Below are 19,922 nucleotides of genomic sequence, written 5' to 3'. Positions count from 1 at the left end.
GGAGAGAGCTGGAAATAGCAGAGGACTCAGCAGCTGCTTCACATCTCCGCCCAGGAGGTGCGGTAACACCCCCTCACACAACCCCATGGACCCTTCAGACCCTCGATGCTTACTTCTCTGCCCCGTGCCCACTACTGATAGAGTTACAGGTTCACTTTCCATCCCACCTGTGTATCAAACACTCAGTTTAGATAGAGGATCAGAGAAACTAAAAAATATTCCTGGGTTCAAACCTCTCAGACCAACACATTTCTCATGTCCTTCTTTTTAAACAAACCATAAATGTTTTTTTTTGTTTTTTGTTTTTAGAAATTACACCTTGAGTACCAGGGTTAGGGTTGGATTTTAACCCACAGTTTTCTGATAATTAAGGACTGAATGGTCAGTTTATACTGCCCCTACTTTTCCCAGCTTTATTTGTAAGATAGAGATTGTTTTGCAGATTGGGATTTTAGGATATATGTGGGATTATTATTCAGAGAAATCCATATTATATCTCAAAGTTGTTGGAGTGACTTTCTTGCACCCACATGACTCCTTCTACTGATAGGCTAGTCTCTAAAGCCCCTCCAGTTTGCATTCAATTCTATAAAAACAGCATATTCTTTAGATGCATTTTCCCCCTCTTGCAGAGTCAACGATTTCTGGTCACTTCATCTCCAGTTAAAATTCTCATGGTTGTGTCCTTCTGGTTCTAACTGACTATATTTGTTTTTTTCTTCTTGGTTTAATGTGCCTGTAACCTCAGCGGCTGGAGAAATGAGGGAGACCTCACTGTCCCTGTGAGAGTAAAGATTTGAAATGAAAATTGAGGGGCAACACAGTGGTGCTTCGGCTTAGGGGTTCATGCTGCTGCCTCACAGAAAGAAGGTTCCTAGTTAAAATCCTGGTCTTCTTGTGCAGAGTTTGCAGGTTCTCCCTGTGCATGCAGGGGTTCTCTCCCAAAGACCAAAAACATGCTCGTGAGGTGGATTGGTGACTCTGAATTGCCCGTAGGTGTGAGTGTGAGCGTGCCTTCTTGTTTGTCTCTATATTCCAGCCCTGAGTTTGACTGGCCATCAATCCAGGGTGTACCCTGCCTCCCACCCATTACAGCTGGGATAGGCTCCAGCCCCTGTGACCCTGAATGAGACAAGCAGTGTAGAAAATGAACTGAGCTTAGAAATATGATGTACTGTCAAAGCTTGCCTTTAAAACCTGATAAAGATACATTATTACAAGGAATTTGTATTAGCAAACCATAATATAAGAACTTAATAAGAGTTCAGTCCAATATAAATATTAAAAATTACACACTAAAAGCATGTTTAATTTGGCATTTTAATGTATTGGTGGGTTTTGATTATATTACATGTTTACACTAGATTACTGCAAAGAAAAACAGGAATAAATGGCAACATAATAAAAGAGTATTGTAGGATTTTTGTAAGGATTTTCCTTTTATACAGAGCTTAACAAATATATTAGTCCACCTGTCATATTTGTCTCAGAGACCATCCAGCATCATGAAGTGCTTTAATGCGGACTCTTTCATTTTTAGTCAGCTCTCCACCTTTTACCATTTTGAACAGGAATGAGGAATTTCAAACTGAATTCACCTAAATTTGAGCCGGCTCACTGGGCTTCTCTGAGAAGTCAGAAATGAATCACGCATAACATTCAACCACTAAAACTAATTTTTCTGTTCAGGAATGCAAGTAAATAACTATAATTTGACATGTTAATCAATAATACTAATGTGCTTTACTATTTTTCCTGTTTTTTTTTTAATCAGTAAATTTGAAAATTCATGGATAACAATAATAATTATATTTTAGTATTAAAAATATCATTTCAGTTAAAGAGCTTCTACATATTGTTGTATTAACCATTGCAGAAACATAAAACATGATCTTGGTAATTACCAATGCTGTTAATTTAGGGCAGCTGTGACATAAACCTTACTTTAGTTAGGGTTAGGATGGTCTAATAAATTTGTAAAGCACTGTACTTTCATACATTTTGTATACATTTTAGAAAACAATATTGCAGATTCCATCCAGAGTAAATGTGGAGCTGCCAAAGATCTGCAGATGTAAATTAGTTTGAAGCTTGCTCTGGTGCAATGCATAAAACAGCTAAAAAATATGCTTAATATTGTGCGTGGTTCCTTTATAAAATAATGTAAGGCTAAAAAACTTAAATGCATCACTGAGACATAACTTTAAAAAAATAAAGTAAATCCAAATGGGTTTGTTGTTCTCAGCTTTGTGTTTACACTGACAAGATATCGTATCCATCAGTTTGTTTAGAGGCTCAAACATGTTTAATGATTTATTTTCTGTGTGCAGTAATTTCTCCAACCATTATCCCTCCCACCACGTGGAGAGAGATGGTCACTCAGGGACTCTGTTTGTTGAGGCACAATGGAAGAGTTTTGGACAGCTGAACAATCGCAGGATGGCTCACAACATTCTGACTTCTATAACAACTATCTATGAACTGATATCAGTATATGAGTAGCTGTTTTCATTTTTTTATGTTTGCCTTATAAATGTTTGGTAAAGATGTGGCAGATATAAGATTATTTTTCTTTCTGCTACTTTTCATTAGAAGTGGAACATTTATGTTGGGTATGAATTGTTTTGGTTGATTTATGCAATGACATAAACCTGTAAATAAAAGTAAAAATTCTATTTACTTAATAGTACCTCTCTGACATATGCCGAGTGGTCACAGTGAAGGTGCTCTGTTGCTGTGATATTTATCACAGCAGTGGAGAACTCTGAGACAATAGCGTACCTGGTTGTTGGTCTGCAGCTTTTAGTCATAGGAGACAAGTTTTCAAAGGTTTAAAGCAGTGCTGCAAAATTAATTTAAGTTTTAATCACAATCTTAACTTTGGCCTTCCTACAGTCAAAGAAACAAGACTGATGGAAATCATTTACATTTAAAATGTGCTCCAAATACTGTCAAAGATTAGACTTGAATATTAGCTATCATTAAATGAATGCACTAAACACTGACCTTTTGTTGACATTCACTTCTCTTATATATTTTTGCTTGAGTCTGGATACTGTGGAGCAGTGGAATAGCATGTCTATTTAGGGAGACACTGCTGGGTTATGTTATTGTTAAGGGCAGATGTGGGCTGAAAAATGCCAGGTTAGATTTTTTGTCCCAGTCCAGCCCTGGAGATGATGAGTAACAGGATACCAATATTTATTTTTCCCACATAAAGCCTAAATAATTCAATAAAGTTCTTAAAATTAATCAACCAGTCAAGATCTCAGTGTTGATCTAAATAATTACGTTGATCATTATGGCCAAAATTGTGCAGCTGTACAGAAAGGAACCTTGCCAGAAGTGAAACCAATGAAGTACCAGTTAGAAGGCACGATCCTTAATGGAAACTATAAAAAGCCAGGAAGAGTCTAGACAAGTATCCCTGGTGCCTCTTCATGAAAAAGAACCACTAACTGGACTCAAGCTGACTGGTTCACTCACACAGCTTCCCTCTACTCCACCTCTCTCTCTGGTTGTCTTACCCTCACACTCTGAGGTTGCTGTGGCCGTGAGGTGGAGAGGGTTTCAAGCAGACGCAGGCTCTCTCTCTGCAGAGGGTGATGGATGGCCGTGTTTGGAGAGCAGCTGTGCTCTCCTGCGCTGCGTGTTTCTGTGCGCGTGTTGCTGTGCTCAGTGTGAGCATGAAAGCATGCACTCCTCTTTCTCAGTGACCTCCTCTCTATCTACCCTATTCATCTGCCTTTCATTTAACCTTCCTCCTCTCAGACACCCTTGCTAACTCTCCCCACTCTCCTGGCCGGCTGCACAACAGACATCTGAAGAGTGCAGAAGTAAGAATACACCAAATGTACCAGTGATACCTTCAGGACTGAGAGGTGGGAAATTTGATTAAGCCCCAACTAAGCTTGCTCATCGACAGCACAGGCGGCTATACGGTTTCAGGGATTTTCCAAAGGAAGTGTGCAGAAATTTAATTTAGTGTTATCTGGATGAGATCAGAAAATTCAGATAACATTCAGTGAACTTAATGATCTAATATATGTATAATATATTTTACCACCTAACTATGAGCTACCTTAATCAGTATAAGGCATACAGATGTCTATTCACAGGTACATTTTTTCCAATGATGTTGTCAAGTATTAGTTATTAGAATAAACCATATTAAGTTCCAGTCTGCTTTCTTTGGAGCAGTGAAGCTGCCTGTTTGTTATGATTAGCTTCCTGGTTTTTACCCTTACAGTTAAGAAATCTCATCTGCCACTATGAAAGGGTTACACAGAGGACACATGACTGAAACTAGGAGGTAGCTGGAGGAGAATGATGCATAATTGAGGTTAAATTTGCATTTAACTTCAGGGTCCACATTTCAGTTCATAAAAAACTTTTATCAAAAGTCCCATAAAGCTGTGCCGCCCACACTCATACCCCAGAAACTCAAATCTTAGCAAGGAAACTGGTCTAATGTCTGGCCCTGATAAAAATAAGCCAAGCTCTATTTCATATGACAGGTTTACAGGATAGTAATGAGTCAAATACATGTTAAAGACATGTTATTTTTGGGCTGTTCCTTTTTGGTGATATTTGCAAAGACTTGGATGATTTAATGGTACTATGAGACGATAATAAATTAACAACTGCCCCTTTGACATTGGTGTAGAGAAGGGCAGTGGTTTTCAACCTTTTGCTGCCCAAGGCACACTTAAGATGGAGCCAAAATTTCAAGGCACATCAAATCCATATCTATACAAAATTGCCTATTTAAAACATGTTACAGTAAATCGGGACATAGAATTAGTTTAGGCAGGCCATGGAGTCATGCACTGCTATATAATTGAGATGAGCTGATTTCATGCAAGCCTTCATCATGAAGGCCAGCTGATTTAGCACTATTGGCTAATGGCACTCATGCAGCCATATTTAAACTGTTTTGACCTGACTATGCTTTGCTGCTCCCTCCTCCACCCCAGCTCCTCCTTCCCAGAACAGCCTCATATGAACAACATCACAAAGTGCATGTGTGTTTCTTGACAAAGTGGTCCTGACTGAACTTCAGTTATTGTATAGTTGCAGTAATTACGTATGGTTGTACAAATTACTACGGCACACCAAGACTTGGCTCGGGTCACACCATTTGAGAACCACTGGTGTAGGGTATGTGTGGTTATACTGATATACCCACTTACATTTGAGTCCCAGTACAGTAGACCCACTCAGAGTTAATTTCTTGGACTAAAACTACGACAAAAACGTTCATAAACTACCTGTTTTCCATGAGGAAGAGAAAACCAAGACTACCTAAACTATTGGGGATACTGATATTATCGGAATGATATTGGTATCGGCAGGTATAAAAAATTCGGAGGATATTTTCTATGGCTCAAAAAATCTGCCTACAGCAGCTATAAATATCGGTTGTACCAATAAATATGTTTGTAGAGTTTTGTACCAATGGCTCTAAGTCAGCTGACGTCTTTTTCTTTATTCATCATCGTTCCTTCCCATTTAAAGTGTGTTTTTATGATTAAAATTTGTTAAAGTGTTCACCCTCAAAATTTTAAATGCGCGTTTTAAGGACTGAAAGTTTAAGCCTACTAAACTGCATCTCTGAAAAATAGATATTTGCTCATAAACCTCTGGTGGAAAGTAAGTTTAATTTTGGACATTCAAAATCCATAATATTTCTCCAATGTGTGTAAAATCTGTCAAAACACAAGCAGAGATGAGGTGAGAGAGCTTTCTATGTATGACACTATGTTATACAGTATATTTTACAGTAGTTAAAGAATTTACTAGTATTAACTTTACCATTATATTGATTTTACATTATGGCTTATTACATTAGTCAAAAGAAAATGACTGTTTTGATTTCTATAATCACTACTAGAACAGTTTCATTGAATTCAAGAGCAAAACTACTTCACTGCTATAATCAATAATAATAAATTAACACTGGTCTTTATTATAAAAGTAATGACTGACGCTGGACTATTATAGAGAAGACAGTCTAGACCTGCCTTCAACTCGAAAGAAAAGACTAAAATATTAGGCGTGGTCACATGTTTCACCACAGTGTGTAACTGTTTTAAATAAGTATCATTCTTTCCTGCCTTGTTTTAATTTGTTCTAACTGTGTCTCTTTTGTATATCGATATCATTGTAAATGATAAAACCTCAATGATTTTTGAGAATTAAATGAAGGTTAAATAAATAAAGGACATTTTATTAACTAAAACTGGACTAAAATATTTTTGACTCTTTGGCTACTTAAACTTTCAAGAGTGAAGATAAATGTGATTAAAACTAAGAAATTTTCATTTTAATTTTTAAATTTTAATTTAGACCAAGAATAAAGCTAAATGTTAAATAGCTGCCAAAATGAACACTAAAACCACATCTAAATGTCCTCAGATCCTCATCATTCAGCAGCATGCTGCTTTTTTCCTTGGATGCAGAAGGAACTTTCCTTGCACCACCTCCAATTAGCTTTCACATCTTATTGCTGCCATTAGTTACTGGGTAAAATTGATCTGTTTTTTTTTTCTACTTTCCATCAGCTTTTGCCCTATATCTTAATTTCATAATAATCATAATAAGTTTGGTGTCAAAGCAAAAATACAAAAGGCCTAATCATTATGCAGGAGCACTCTTAAATACTTACGGTTTATCTGTTGCAGAATGTTATGTTATGTTATGATGTTTGTTATTCATGATTAATTTGCTGATTCAGATCTGATGTCACAGTGATGACTGGTGGCTGACTTTAAGCCACGTCCTATAGAAGATATCCTGCTCTGTCTGCTACCAAAAAACTACTGTAAGTATGCAAGCCAGAAAGAGTGCAGGAGTTTACCTTACTTTTTGCTTTTTACACTTAAAAGCATCTGTTTGTTTGACTAGTCAGATGTTAAATTGATAACACTGTTATAAAAGATCTGCAGCTAAGAATGTAGTCACATTTTTGTTTCAAAGCGCAGGCACATTTCCAGATATTTCCAGAGCTAAGGGAGTGCATAAAGCCAGAGGTGTGGTGCTGTGAAACACGTCTGAGTTTGTATCCATTATCAGCTTATTCACAATCAGAAGACTCAGCACCTCTCATGATATCAGGGGCTGTCATCAGGCGCCAGGCCCTTCGAAAGGCTTAGTCAACAGGAAAGGCAATCTGTGTCATGACTGTAAAAAGTGACTAATTAAATTCCTCTCTTCATCAAAACATCTCAAACTAGGGAGTGAAGTTTATCAAAGGTCAACATCTGAAGTCAGACTCAGCCTTGAAATGTGTCGAATAAATGTGAGCTGATAGCTGCTCTAGCTGTAGCTGTTTGTGAGCTCTATGTGCGATGTAAGAGGAACTAGATATGTATGAATCATTCTAACAACTTTATCTCACCATGAAAGTTGCCCTTTTTGTGTTTTTCCCCATAATGAGACTGTTAAATTCTCTTTTGTCTACAGACTGTGTATAAACACGGACGTAGCCTCAGGGATGTCACCTACTGTTACTAAACATGGCTTTTGAAGCTTGTTGGCAGCAGTTTCCATATTTGAAACGGTATCTGTTGGTTGACTTGCTTTTGAACCAACTAATTTAAATTGATTAAGTGGTTTACATGGATATTAACAGTAAAATTTGGCTGTTAAGTTAGTTCAAAGAGAATAAATGCCTTGACTAAAAGTAGTGACTAAAATGTGAGGACTTTTTAAAACTGGAATAAAATGTCTTTGAGCTTTTGTTGACTGAAACTATAAAGGTTAAAATAAAGAACACAGAAATATAAAGACTAAGATAAAATCTAAAATAGCTGCTAAAATTAACACTTTATTACATCATTGCTGGACATTCAAAATCCATTTCTCTCCACTGTGCAGATACTCTGAGAACACAAGCAGAGATAAGGTGAGCAGGGTATAGAAAATCTGACATTAAATTTCATACTTTTTAAGACCTTCTTCATGCATTTAAAGACACTATTACCTCAAATGTCTAACCCATTGTCATAACAACATATTTATACATGTTTGCATAGTTGCATTTGTGTTTTGTTCTGATGGTAAGACAAAAATTTGACTTCCATGTAGTTCACTTGCTAGCTTACAGTGCAGCAAAGCTTTAAGATGCACTGACACCTCAGGAAAAAAAAAGAAGGAAAACTTGCCAAGATTGTCTATGGATAAATATGTAAAAAAAAAACAAACAAACAAAACAAAACAAAACAAAAAAAAAAACAACTATAAAAATGTATTCTCATGCATTAAAGATTTTTTCCATACTTTTAAAAAGACTTTATTTTGGCTAAATTGATTTATCAACTTTTAATGCTTTTAAGACCTTGTGGACACCCTGGGTGAGACAAAAGGGGAAATGCACTTGTCTGTTAGTCAGTGCATTCCTGTGCATGATAAGGGGAACATGAGATTATTGGTGGGGTGAATCTGTAAGTCTTTTGTTTGTCCAGCATTTTTATTGATTGCAGCTGCAGAACAATCTTCTTCTTCCTCCTTGCTCAAGGTGGTCGTAGTAAACTCATCTAAACTTTGTATCAAAGAATCAGGGAACTGAAGCCTAATGAAAATACTGATGTCGTTTCATACTTCTGTACAGCAAACTTGCAAATGTTTCATCACTCCATGGCTGAATCTGTCCTAATCTTTACCATTATTCCTGGGTTGGTAGCCTCTCATTAGGCCTCTCATTAGAAGATATCAGCTCCCACAGCCAATCACGGCTCTTTCTTTCAAAAAAGTGGTGTATTTAAATGTGATTTACTTCTTACTGATCCCTGCTTGAATTAATGCTGATGCACCGTGCTGCTGGCGAATCTTAACCTCCTCCACCCCAGCCTCCTCCTTCATCGCATGAAGCTTGTTGCACCCTCATATTCAGATTCATGCTTCTATGAATTAATTGCTTTTGAATTTATGTATTCAATATGCAGTGTCATAAATATATCCATATGGGGTTTCTAGCCATGCGCTCCCCAGAAAGTCAAAGCTTGACTAACCCAGGGAGCATCTTTAGAGCAGAGCCTTCTCTGCCAAGTAAAACTATATATCCAGTAATATGGTTAAATATGTGATGAGACTGTTCCTGAATGAAAATGAGGTTAGAACATATTGTTAAGGCTGCCAGCAAAATAATTGGTATCACATTACCTGATCTTTCTCTAATTCTTACCAGAGGGTCAAATCTAAGGCTGAGGACGTCATACAGTGTCCTGATCATCCTCTTCATGATGAGTTTGAGCTCCGACCCTCTGGCAGGAGATTCAGATTAACAAAGGTCAAATCCAACAGGATGAAAAATTCTTTCATAACTTGAGCCATTACACAACTAAATTTTAAAAATGAAGAGTTATGATGTACTTTATCATCATAACAGATGTGTAGAGATGATTCTTAATGACAGTTTTGCCTTTAGTTGTCCTGTAATGTATTTTTTTGTATTCATGTATTTCAGTGTTTTGTTTTATTTGTGTGATTGTGTTTCTCAGGTTTCATGTTTTTTTTTTTGCCTGGCTGCAAAGAAGTTTCCCTTCAGGAACAACAAAGTTGAAGTTGAAGCTTTTGCACTTCCTCCTTGTCCCAGTCGGTCCTCTCTGACAACTTAGTTACTGATTGTTCACCACGCACACTAACCAACACCTCATTTCCACATCTGCCACTGACTGTTCTCGCCTTTTCAGACATAATAATAAAAGTGTGTAAAATAATCCGCCTGCTGTTTGACAAAGACATCATGCTGCAGGGATTAGAGTGGCATGGAACAAAAATCACATTCATTTGCGGAGCCATTGTTTGGGTGCAGGAAACACAGAGGGATTGTGGCTCAGTCTCTTCATGGAGAGATGGCATGCAGTAAAGCCCATCTCTCTCTTCTACACTGAGCTCCTTCCTCTGCCCTTGCATTATTCATATAAACCTATTAAGTTGACATGTGTGCGAGTCTGGCTCTTTTAATCATATCCTTCTAGCTATAGCCCACCTCCCTTTGGTCTTTTTCATGTCTTTTTGATTCTACTATAATTAATGTACACTGATGAATATTAGGCAGAACCTCTGATGTCCATTTCTCAAGAACACTATCTGAACATCACAAATAATGAATAATTCAAAAGCCTACTTCATCGCACTTTGATATGATAGAGAGGCCTGACAAATAATGGTCCGAGAGGAGAGGTGCGGTGAGCTGGCAGAGGCATGCCATAGCTTGCAGCATATGATCAGAGGCCTCCAATTAAGCCTCTAACATGCTCCATTACGTAATTAAGCAGAAACCCTCTCAATAGCCGACTTCTCGCCAACACCTTATGTTTATCTCTTCTTCTCCATCTGTCTCCTCTGTTCAGTCTTCTCATTTGCAAACCAGCAGAGCGGCAGAGGCCTTTGTGATTCGATGGGGCTCGAGAGCGCAGACCTTTAGCAATGATGACAAAAAATGTGCAGGAACAAGCAACGGAGCTTTTTAATTATTCCTGAGGAGGTAATGGGTTTGTTTTAATTAAATGGCTGTCATGGCACAGTCGCTGAATCATAATGAGACGTTTTGGCTTGTTGATGGATGCAACAGCCGGCTACAGTGAGGAGGCGAGGCCATCAGGTGTGGCAGGTAGTCGGAGGGAATCTGCATCAGGATGTATAATGAGAGCAAAGTGCCGGATTTAGGAGAGCGATGCTGCATGTGAACCTCGCTCATCTGTATTCTCGTCTCAGACACTGAGCGGTCACTCCAGTTGTGCTGTTTGCTGTCCCATGAATTTCCCACAAGCCTACCGTCTGCATTTGCCAAAAATGCTCTTGAATTGTAGCCCATTTCACAGTCCAGTGCCACTGCTAATAGCTTTTTCATCATGGAAAGAGGCACAACTCAATCAGTGAGAGGATTTCAACAGAGGAAGGGTGCTGGGAAATGTTTGCAGCATCAAGAAAGATGTTTCTCCCTCCTGACAAAGCCTTACAAGTACTGAAAGAAGTATTTCTCCAGAACTCTGTTTCTCTGTTACTGCAGTCCTCACAGGGAAAAGTAGTGTGCTGGGCTTTTGTGAGTGCGGCTGGTCGTACAGTAGATGATTTTAAAAACATGGGAGACCTCAGACGTGAGGACAGTTTAAATGATTTTTTTTGTCTTATTGTCCTTTGAGTGCTAGATCAGTGGTTCTCAACTTGCTCAGTCACAGGATCCCACTTCAACCTCCTTGACAGAAATAATGACCCAAATTTCCAAAAATGTCCTAAGACTCCAGTTTATTCAAAAAGGGTGGGTGGGGGTAGCTGCAGACTGCACATCTCTGAAAACCCCTCTGACACACTTTTCATGTGAGACACCTTCTCTGTTATAATGGGAATGCACGCTAAAACTTTGGAAATGAAATTTGATTAAATTACAGTTTAAAAGTAAGGTAACTGCTAAGATAACTAAAGTTAAAAGTTTAAAATCTGATCTGCAAAACTTGATTACAAAGCATTCAATAAAGCAGAGCATTCTAACTCAGCGTACCTCACTTACATACCACTGTTAGCTGTGTAAGCTACATAACTAACATAGCTAACGTAGCTATGTAGATAAACATAGCTAAAGCTAAGCTCAAAAAAGCAGTTATGTTATCTACTTATCTACATTAGCTTTAGCTATGTTTGCTTTCTTAGCTACATTGGCTTATGAAGTGACATTAATCACATAGCTAGCATCACTATTTTAGCTTTAGCTTAAGATAATGACACTGAAGTTAGCCACTGTTTGTACAATTGCTTATACAACATGTCTCTACATGATTTAATCCGGGGTAAGACTTCAGATATTCTGCTGTTTTATTGACAATTAAGGCTGCAACAACGAATCAATAAAAATCGATGATTAGAAGTGTTGTCAACTAATTTCTTTATCGGTCCGTTGTGTTGGGCGATTATGGCTTCATTTGGCATGGTGGGGAGCTGTTTACGTCACACACAGACAGCTGATTAACTACTTTTGCTTAGTTTAGTACTTCTCAGATTATTATCTGATGAGTAGCGGAAATATTGAGGAGAAATTTTCATCAACAACTGTTTCCCATGGTGGAGATGAAACGCTAGCAGTTGAAAAATTGCTTGCTGTCATAAAAACTAAAGGTGGAACTTTAGTTTTGTTGTGTTTATTTTGTGGCATATTAAAGTTATCAAAATGTCAATGGAATATAGACATTTAGACTTTCACATTATTTTAACAGCTCTGGAATATCTATGTTCCATTTTAAATTGAGGGATTTTTCCCCCCGATCACAAAAAAAATATCTGATTCATTGATGAATCGGGAAAGTAATCATCCAGTTAATTGATGATTGAAATCATTGTTTGTTGCAGCCCTATGAGTGAAATGTTTCTTAGTCTGTTATGTTTTCACTGACTTTGTTAATGAATTAAGTTGAATCATAAAACCAATATAAAACTGAAAATACATTGTACATTACAGCACCTCACCTTACGACAGAGACGGCATCTTACAGTAATGGTCTAAGAGAGGGACCATCAGGGATATACAGTCTGCAGCCAGACTGATTTATTTTGGCAATTTCTCAAAGAAAAAAAGTCTCATTATCTTTGGTAAACCAGCGTAGTCACCCCGAGCAAATACGACAAGTCAAAAACTTGGAAAACAACTGAAATTTACTAGTTATCTTAAGAAAACTTAAGAAGATGTTTATGTCAGCTAAGGATCTGTGGACATCACTGACTTTATGACACCTTATTTTATTTTCATGCTCTGCGACCCACTTTTAGTTCCCGACCCACCAGTTGAAAACCACTGCTCTAGGAGTTAGACTGTTAGACCAAAAGATCTCGCTGAAATTTGCATGATCAAATGTGACTTTAGAAGTAAAACAAACATGGAGGGCATTTGCTGCATGATTAATCAAATCACAATCACTATGTCAGGCTGTGTGATTAAATGCAATTGTTTTTGTATTAAGGAGTACTTGAAGGGTTTAAAAAGGCCAGAGACAGGCCTTAGAGTTTACAAAAGGGCCAATATTGCAGTTTGTAGAGGTACTTATACTTTTTAAAAGGATTTTTTTAAGTATTAGAGTAAAAACTTTAGGTTTTGTATTTTTAATGCATGTATTGAGTTGAGAAATACACACTTCTAAACTACTTTTATTCTCTGCTTTTCCCATGATAACCAAACGAGTTGACTCATTGTATCATGTAGTTATTTTATGGCAACTGCAATTGCAAATTGGAATACTGTTCAGTACGATTGCAATCGCACATTTTAACTAAATCGTGAAGCATTAAAACTCTCGGCTAGCTGTCCTGGCATGCATGACAGCTGCAGCAAAATTAAAAAAAAAAAAAAAACTAAGAAAAGTATGGAGTTTAATCCTGGCTGTGATGAAGGTAGAGCTTAGTCAATTCTTGCAAGCCGTAACACTTGAAAACATCTGGGTGGAGACGCTACCTCGTCTGTTTGCCCTCGTTGCTTGTTGTTGGTATTTCATCAGAGCTGTCTGACCTTGAATTGTAAAAATCAAACATGTCTGATATTTATAATCGGAGGTTGGGAGGCACCAACACCGTAGGGTGCAGTAAAATAAATGTTTTGACACCACACACTTGAGGATTCTTAGGACAAATAATCATTTGTGATGCACCTCGACTTGGGACACCCCCTTGAACAGCAGAAGGGGCAACTCTGGTCTAAACCCGGCTCAAAATTGTGCAGTGTGCAGCCAGCCTTAGGGAGCACATAGACACGTGGACTGCTAAGTCTGAGGCTCTATCTGACATTTAATAAACTAGAATATGGCCATGTTGCCACTGCTGATTACAGTGATGCAGCAGGAGACAGAGGAGGCAAAGAGGTGTGTTTGACGGCACAGGCGGATGGAGAAATGGGGGGTAATAAAGCAGGTCTCTGCGCAGACCTCCCTCTTGCTGACCCTGTGTATCTGTGCCAGTTTATAGCCACTGTCTAAGGGGAGAAATAAGATTGTGCTTTATTGCTCAACAAGCCTCCCCAGCAATAATAAGCATTCCCCTCTTAGCCATCCATTCTGGGAGACATTAGCTCCCATCCTGCCTGGATCTGCTCAATCTGCAGCTCAAGGCCAAGATTAGTCAAGTGAATCAGCCTCCAATATTGCTCTATGTCACCTCTGCCTGTGGCTAAGATGTATCATAATCTTTCATTTCTCTATGTCGAATGAGGAGGGGGGAAATAGAGTACATCTGATATGACAGACCATTCTTAGCTCGCTTATACCCTTTTTCCACCAAGCTGGTTCCAGGGCTGTGCTTAACCTAGTATTAGGTCTTTGTTTTTCCGTAGCCAAAGAACCGGCTGTAGGCCAGAAGAATTGGTTCCAGCAAGGAACCAGGTCCTTGCTTGACCAGAGGAAAGAAATGGTTGATGCCAATGCTTGCTTGTGTTTGGGGCTGCATGCTTACATTTGTTGCTTGGGGCAGGAGTTGAAGGTACAACAAAATGGAGGAGTGCCTTTTTAAAACAGTCGAGCATCGTACACTTTTGGCTTCAGAGCAGACAGATAAACAACAGTGAAAATGTAAAAGCAAAGCAGCATTGGTCCGAGGAGGAGATGAGCTGGTACCTGGCTGTATGGTTCTTGGATGAGAAAGCTGGAGGAAGATAGGTTGATCAAGCCTGTCTTGAAAAGATACAGCCTGAAATGGCTGCAGTCGGCTACGAGCATAGCATGGAACAAATCATAAAGAAATTGAAAAACTAATAAAAGTTGTGCTTTGATATGTGGTCTCCTTTCCCTTGGTTAGAGTAGCTGTACCTGAGTTAAACCCTCAACAGCCTTCATACCACTTTATTTGCATTTTGTACTTGAAAAACTGTCATACGGCGCTGTTCCTACTACATGCTGTTATGCGTCTCATATTTACGGTGAAGTGCCCTGGGAAAGCTCTGACAGGAAGGCAGTGGGCATTAACTGATGCTACAGTAGCCTCTAGTGGCCAGAGGTTCATTACAGCTTAAAAGAATATTAGAGACCAGGATTTAACCAAATAGTTAATCATGCGCTGGCTAGTTTAATGAACGACTGTAACTGTTCAACGGTGCGCATCCCTTGTAAGCTAGCCATCAACTTCTTGGCCAACAAAACAATAGAGTAGTTTTACTGTCATTACACATTGTCCAATAAAATTTGCTGTCAACATACTGCACAATAGGATAGTTAAGCAATGTTTTACTTATTTAAGATTAATGCACCATAAAAGATGTATTACAACGTTTGCATAAAGGCTCTATGTACAAAAGCTCACATTTAAGATGTTAGTCTGTGGTGTTCAGCTGTTCTGGACCTTGATGTATGAGTTTTTAGGGTCCTGAGACGTGGTCCAGACAGCAGTAGAGAGTAAACGTGGTTGAAAGGCCGGGTTACATCCTCAACAATGCAGCTGGCTCTGTGGAGACAGCGTATTCTGAAGATGTCCTCCAGCAGGAATCAGATTATTTTTTGGGCTGTCTTGACGACTCTTAGGAGGGCCTTTCTGTCTGCTGCTGAGCAGTTTGCATGCTACTATCTAGTGTTCTGTATTTCCACCTAATATGCTGCATAAATCTGGCTTTACAAAAGTAAAATACTGTATAAAGAGTAGTTGGAACATGTTTTAAAGCACTGATCTTTCCTTTTGTCTTGTTTACAGTCATTAAACAGTCCCTCTCAGCACACTGGCACCCTCTGCCAGCTCTGGGACATCCCAACCTTCAGACCAGGTAAGATTTTTGTTGTGCCTGGTATGTAATAACTTAAGCCTCTTACACCAGATTGAGTGGTTTCCTCACCCTTGAACCCTATTTTGGTGCACAAGCAACATCCAGCGATGCTTTACTGGATTGTCCAAATCCTCCACTTCAGAGCGAGTTTGAGCTTTTGCTGTCAGGTTGTCGTTTTAGAGGTGCGTGTGAGGAAGACTGAAAGTCTCCAGGTCTCATTTATTCCTGGTACAATTCATTTACTTGATGGCAATTTAGCCCTAAGGTTGCTCTTCTTCTTCTTCTGCTTTAATATAGATGTGCTCATTTGCACATCTTTTCATTGCACTTTGCATTACTTGGTAGTCTAGACTGACTCAATTGTTTAATTTGTGTTTGCTGTTCTTTATATTGTGTTTATTTTTTTATGTCTGACTTCAAGACTTTTTAATTAGGTCTAATTTCACTGCTGATGTTGTTTTGTGTATGAAGACTTTTGTGTGCTCTCTGAATCTGAGCAAGCTTACCTAAGCATTTGTAAGGCACCACGATATGGGAGTGCCCTTTGCACACCTTCTTCTCCTTCTTGCACCAGTTCTCGATTCGGATTGGCTGGTTGGCCTCCACAACATTTGTGATTTGGAGCTCAGGGTACATCTGTTGGAGAGGGGAGCAGAAAATGCATATCAGATAATGATAGATGTGTGTTTTAATGTGTGTATGAGCGGGAGAAAATTCGATAAGTGGAGCTTCAATGGCGTCCTCTAATCCATGTTTTATACTCTCTGGATACCATCTGCTCAGCCATGAAAGACCATGCAATTTACACTTTCCCCAAATGCCATCAAAATGCCATCAATAAATGCAACTGAAGCTAGTGGGGAAAGCAGCCTGGATATATACAGCCCTGCCGTCTTTCCTGGACAGCTGCATAATAAAACACAGCAGTAAGACTAGCAGCCTCATGGGTTAGAAGGAGATACGACGAGAGAAACAAGTAAACAAGAGAGAGGATATTCATGTCACAGAAAAAACATACGCTTCTTTGTAGAAAGAGAAAACAGTCACTGGGTCTGCTAATCCCAATCCCACCCACAATACTGTAAATAAACCTGGCTTTCACTGCCGGCTAAACAACATAAATAATGAAACACAGATGAGATAAATCTGACTTTTCCACAGCACTAAACATTTACCCTCAATATCACCTTTTTAAATATCCTCATGTTTACTTTTTTCCTCCTGATATTATATCACTTTCTTTTTTTTTTGATCTTGCAAAGATGAGAGATAATTTAAATTATGTTGAAACACCTTTCATGTTGCATGCATCATTTAGCAGAACTAATATTTTCTCAGCAGGCCAGGTGTAATCTCCACTGGAGATGTGAAATTACACACCGAAGCAGAACGAGGTGATGCAGAGGTTGAGCTCTGAAGTTGTTGTATATATTAAAAGTGGACTAAACTTTGAAAGGGAGATAAGGGGAATAAGATTATTTGCTTCCTTCCTCCATAAGACCAAGACCAGGAGGCTGAAATCTCTGTCATATCTCTAAACTAAATTCAGAGCGTGCAGCAGGTAGTCCGGTTTTGCACTAAACCTGAACACAGACAAACAGCCCAGCTCCACCTTAAAGTACAAACAATGCCTCATCCTTATTTACCAAAATCTGATGCCCTAATTTTAAAGTCTTGTGAGACTGATAGGAAGGATTTTAAAGACATTACTGTGCCAAAGTGACCTCACTTTTAAGGCTATAAAAAAAATAACTATTTTTCATTTTAAAGGTTGATAGTGTTGTAATACTAAATCTTTAAAAATCCCAGGTCAGATTTCAAAATTCCTACTCACTGCATAAATTGTACAAACACTTTACAAAACATTACAAACATAATTGTACTATTAAGGTCATTTATAGGAGTACAACTGCACGTTTATGGTTATAAAGATAATTATTGTCCCAATATTGCACATTTTAGGGTGTTTAAACACCTACTCTGTTTGGTCGGGTTTAAAACAAGCTTGTGTCAACTTCTCAAGTTAATCTAGTTCATTTGTGCTGATGTTGCTAAAAAACAAACACATCACTTATTTAGACTCGATTCATTTGTTATGAGAACACAAAAAACCTTGATCCAACCTAGGGCTGGGCGATTATAGCAAAAATCAAAATCATGATTAATTGGGCTTTTTACCTCGATTACGATTAATGAACAATTATTCCACCCCCAAACTGTGATTCTGTTTGTTCTGTAAATATTAGTATAATTGTAAAACAAATAACTGAGAGGAACATGCAGAGATTAACAATTTATGGTTATTTATTGAGACAACGAAATCAAAATACATATTTGAAATGAAACTACCTGGCTGTCTATCAAGTGACTACACAGCTAATAGTTTGGGGGTGGTGCATTAATAGAGAGAGATATTGCAAGGGAAAAAAACTGAAATAATTGACATGGCAGGTTTTTGTCGGTTATAGGCTCTAAATGTCAGTTTTGATTATTTTTCGATTAATTGCCCAGTACTAATCCAACCTAACTGTAGCTAATAAAATGTGTTCAAGGATGAACTTTATCTCAAGTTAAAGTGAAGTTGCACACATATACATTATAAATGTCAGCTAATTATAAACCCCGAGACATTTCTACCAATTAGAGAGTATTTCCAACACTCATCACACCTTTTGTTCTACTTATAAATGCCTCTATGTGAAGACAGACCAGACTTCGCATAATTATCGCTAGCATTATGCCAAAACCTTGTACTGCCATTTTTAATTATTTGAATTTTCTATTCATAAATCGGAGCTTTAGATCACCCTTTGCATCTATTGGTGGGTTATAACAAATTATTAAGCAATAAAAATGGTCAAAAAAGTGCTGACAATGATCATTAAGTGTAAAATTATTTGAGAAATACAGGGATTCTTTTCTTTCCCTGAAACGTGGTGAATTTGGAGATAGACAGCAAAAATTGGTGTGTTGAAATTTTTTTTTTCTGAGTTACATGGCCTTTAGTGCTGGCATTATTTGACAGTGTTGATCCATTAGTAAAGTGTTAGTACAAACTCTGCAAAGAGTCAATTAATCAAAACTTTGCTGGCTGCCATTTCAAATCTGTGTGTGTGTGTGTGTGTGTGTGTGTGTGTGGGAGGGGGGCATCATGCCATCAAGCAGAGTGCCTAGATATGTTATAGATGTGTTTACATGTGTTTATATGTTGTACAGTGATCACTGCAGGGATTCCTTTGCTCCTGTTTCTGGAAGATTATTTGATTTTTGCTGTTTTTGATGTTAACACTTCTGCACCATGTGAAGTTAACCACTGTGTTAGACATTAAGACATTTAGACATAAAATAGTTAAATAACAGGTTTCACAGCTTGAGAGAAAGGAATCGGCAGACTTTTTTCCAATATAAATATATAACCTATCAACTAAAGTAGTCGTACCAGCTATTTAAGTTGAGCCCTCAGAAAATGTTGGCTCAAATTAGATCTATATATTCACTTGGTATATATATCTTACTACTATTATTGGTGGCATGTCTGTCTTTATGTCTCCGTTTGCATGTCACACCATTGCTCCAACTGTCCTTGATACATCTAAGAAATCTTCTCAAGTGTACTGGATGAAAAACTGTGCAAGAAAAATAATCATAAATATGCACTGATTTTCTATTAGATAAAAAATTATGGCTTCTTTTGCTTCAGTTTGCCCCCTTTCCCATCCCCATCCCTCCATTATCTCACTTCCCTTGCATAACACATATGCTCACTCTGCAACAACGCCCAACACCCGTCTCTCTCAGAGGCAGACTGCACCATTAGGCAAAGGTAGGCGATTGCCTGGGACCCTGGACTACCAAGAGCCCTGTTGAGACATAATTAATGTAGTCCTTTCTTCTGCACCACCAGTATTCTGGCCATTTGAAATTGAAGCATTTAACACACTCATTGAAAGCATCTCAAGATTCTGTCAGAATCCAGCAGTAATGGCTCACAGATACAAAAACAAGTCTTATATAATTTAAGTGTTGTATCAACTAGTTCAGTTATCAAAACTACAACCAATAATACAAAATTTGTTCAATCAACATTATTCAAGTTTGATTTTTTTTACAGTGTTTAACTTATAAAAAGTGTTTAGCACTATGGGAGTTTAATTAACACTGATGATTTTGCTGTTTCAGAGGTTTTGGCCCAACA

General features: G+C 38.1%; 1 protein-coding gene across 4 annotated transcripts in view; it reads right to left on the bottom strand.

Annotated features, from left to right (window-relative positions):
* aplp2 (amyloid beta (A4) precursor-like protein 2) overlaps positions 1 to 19,922 on the bottom strand; it is a 119,107-nt gene that overhangs the window by 38,220 nt on the left and 60,965 nt on the right. For all 4 annotated transcript variants that reach the window (XM_041803695.1, XM_041803713.1, XM_041803705.1 and 1 more), the window contains exon 3: positions 16,234 to 16,363. In XM_041803695.1, coding sequence (XP_041659629.1) covers positions 16,234 to 16,363 — 130 coding nt within the window. The remainder of the gene's footprint in view (positions 1 to 16,233; positions 16,364 to 19,922) is intronic.

Source organism: Cheilinus undulatus, linkage group 2 (assembly GCF_018320785.1).
Source record: "Cheilinus undulatus linkage group 2, ASM1832078v1, whole genome shotgun sequence".
NCBI classification, from domain to species: Eukaryota; Metazoa; Chordata; class Actinopteri; order Labriformes; family Labridae; genus Cheilinus; species Cheilinus undulatus.
Note: the sequence above shows the minus strand (reverse complement) of the source record. Positions and strands in the feature narration are given on the sequence as shown.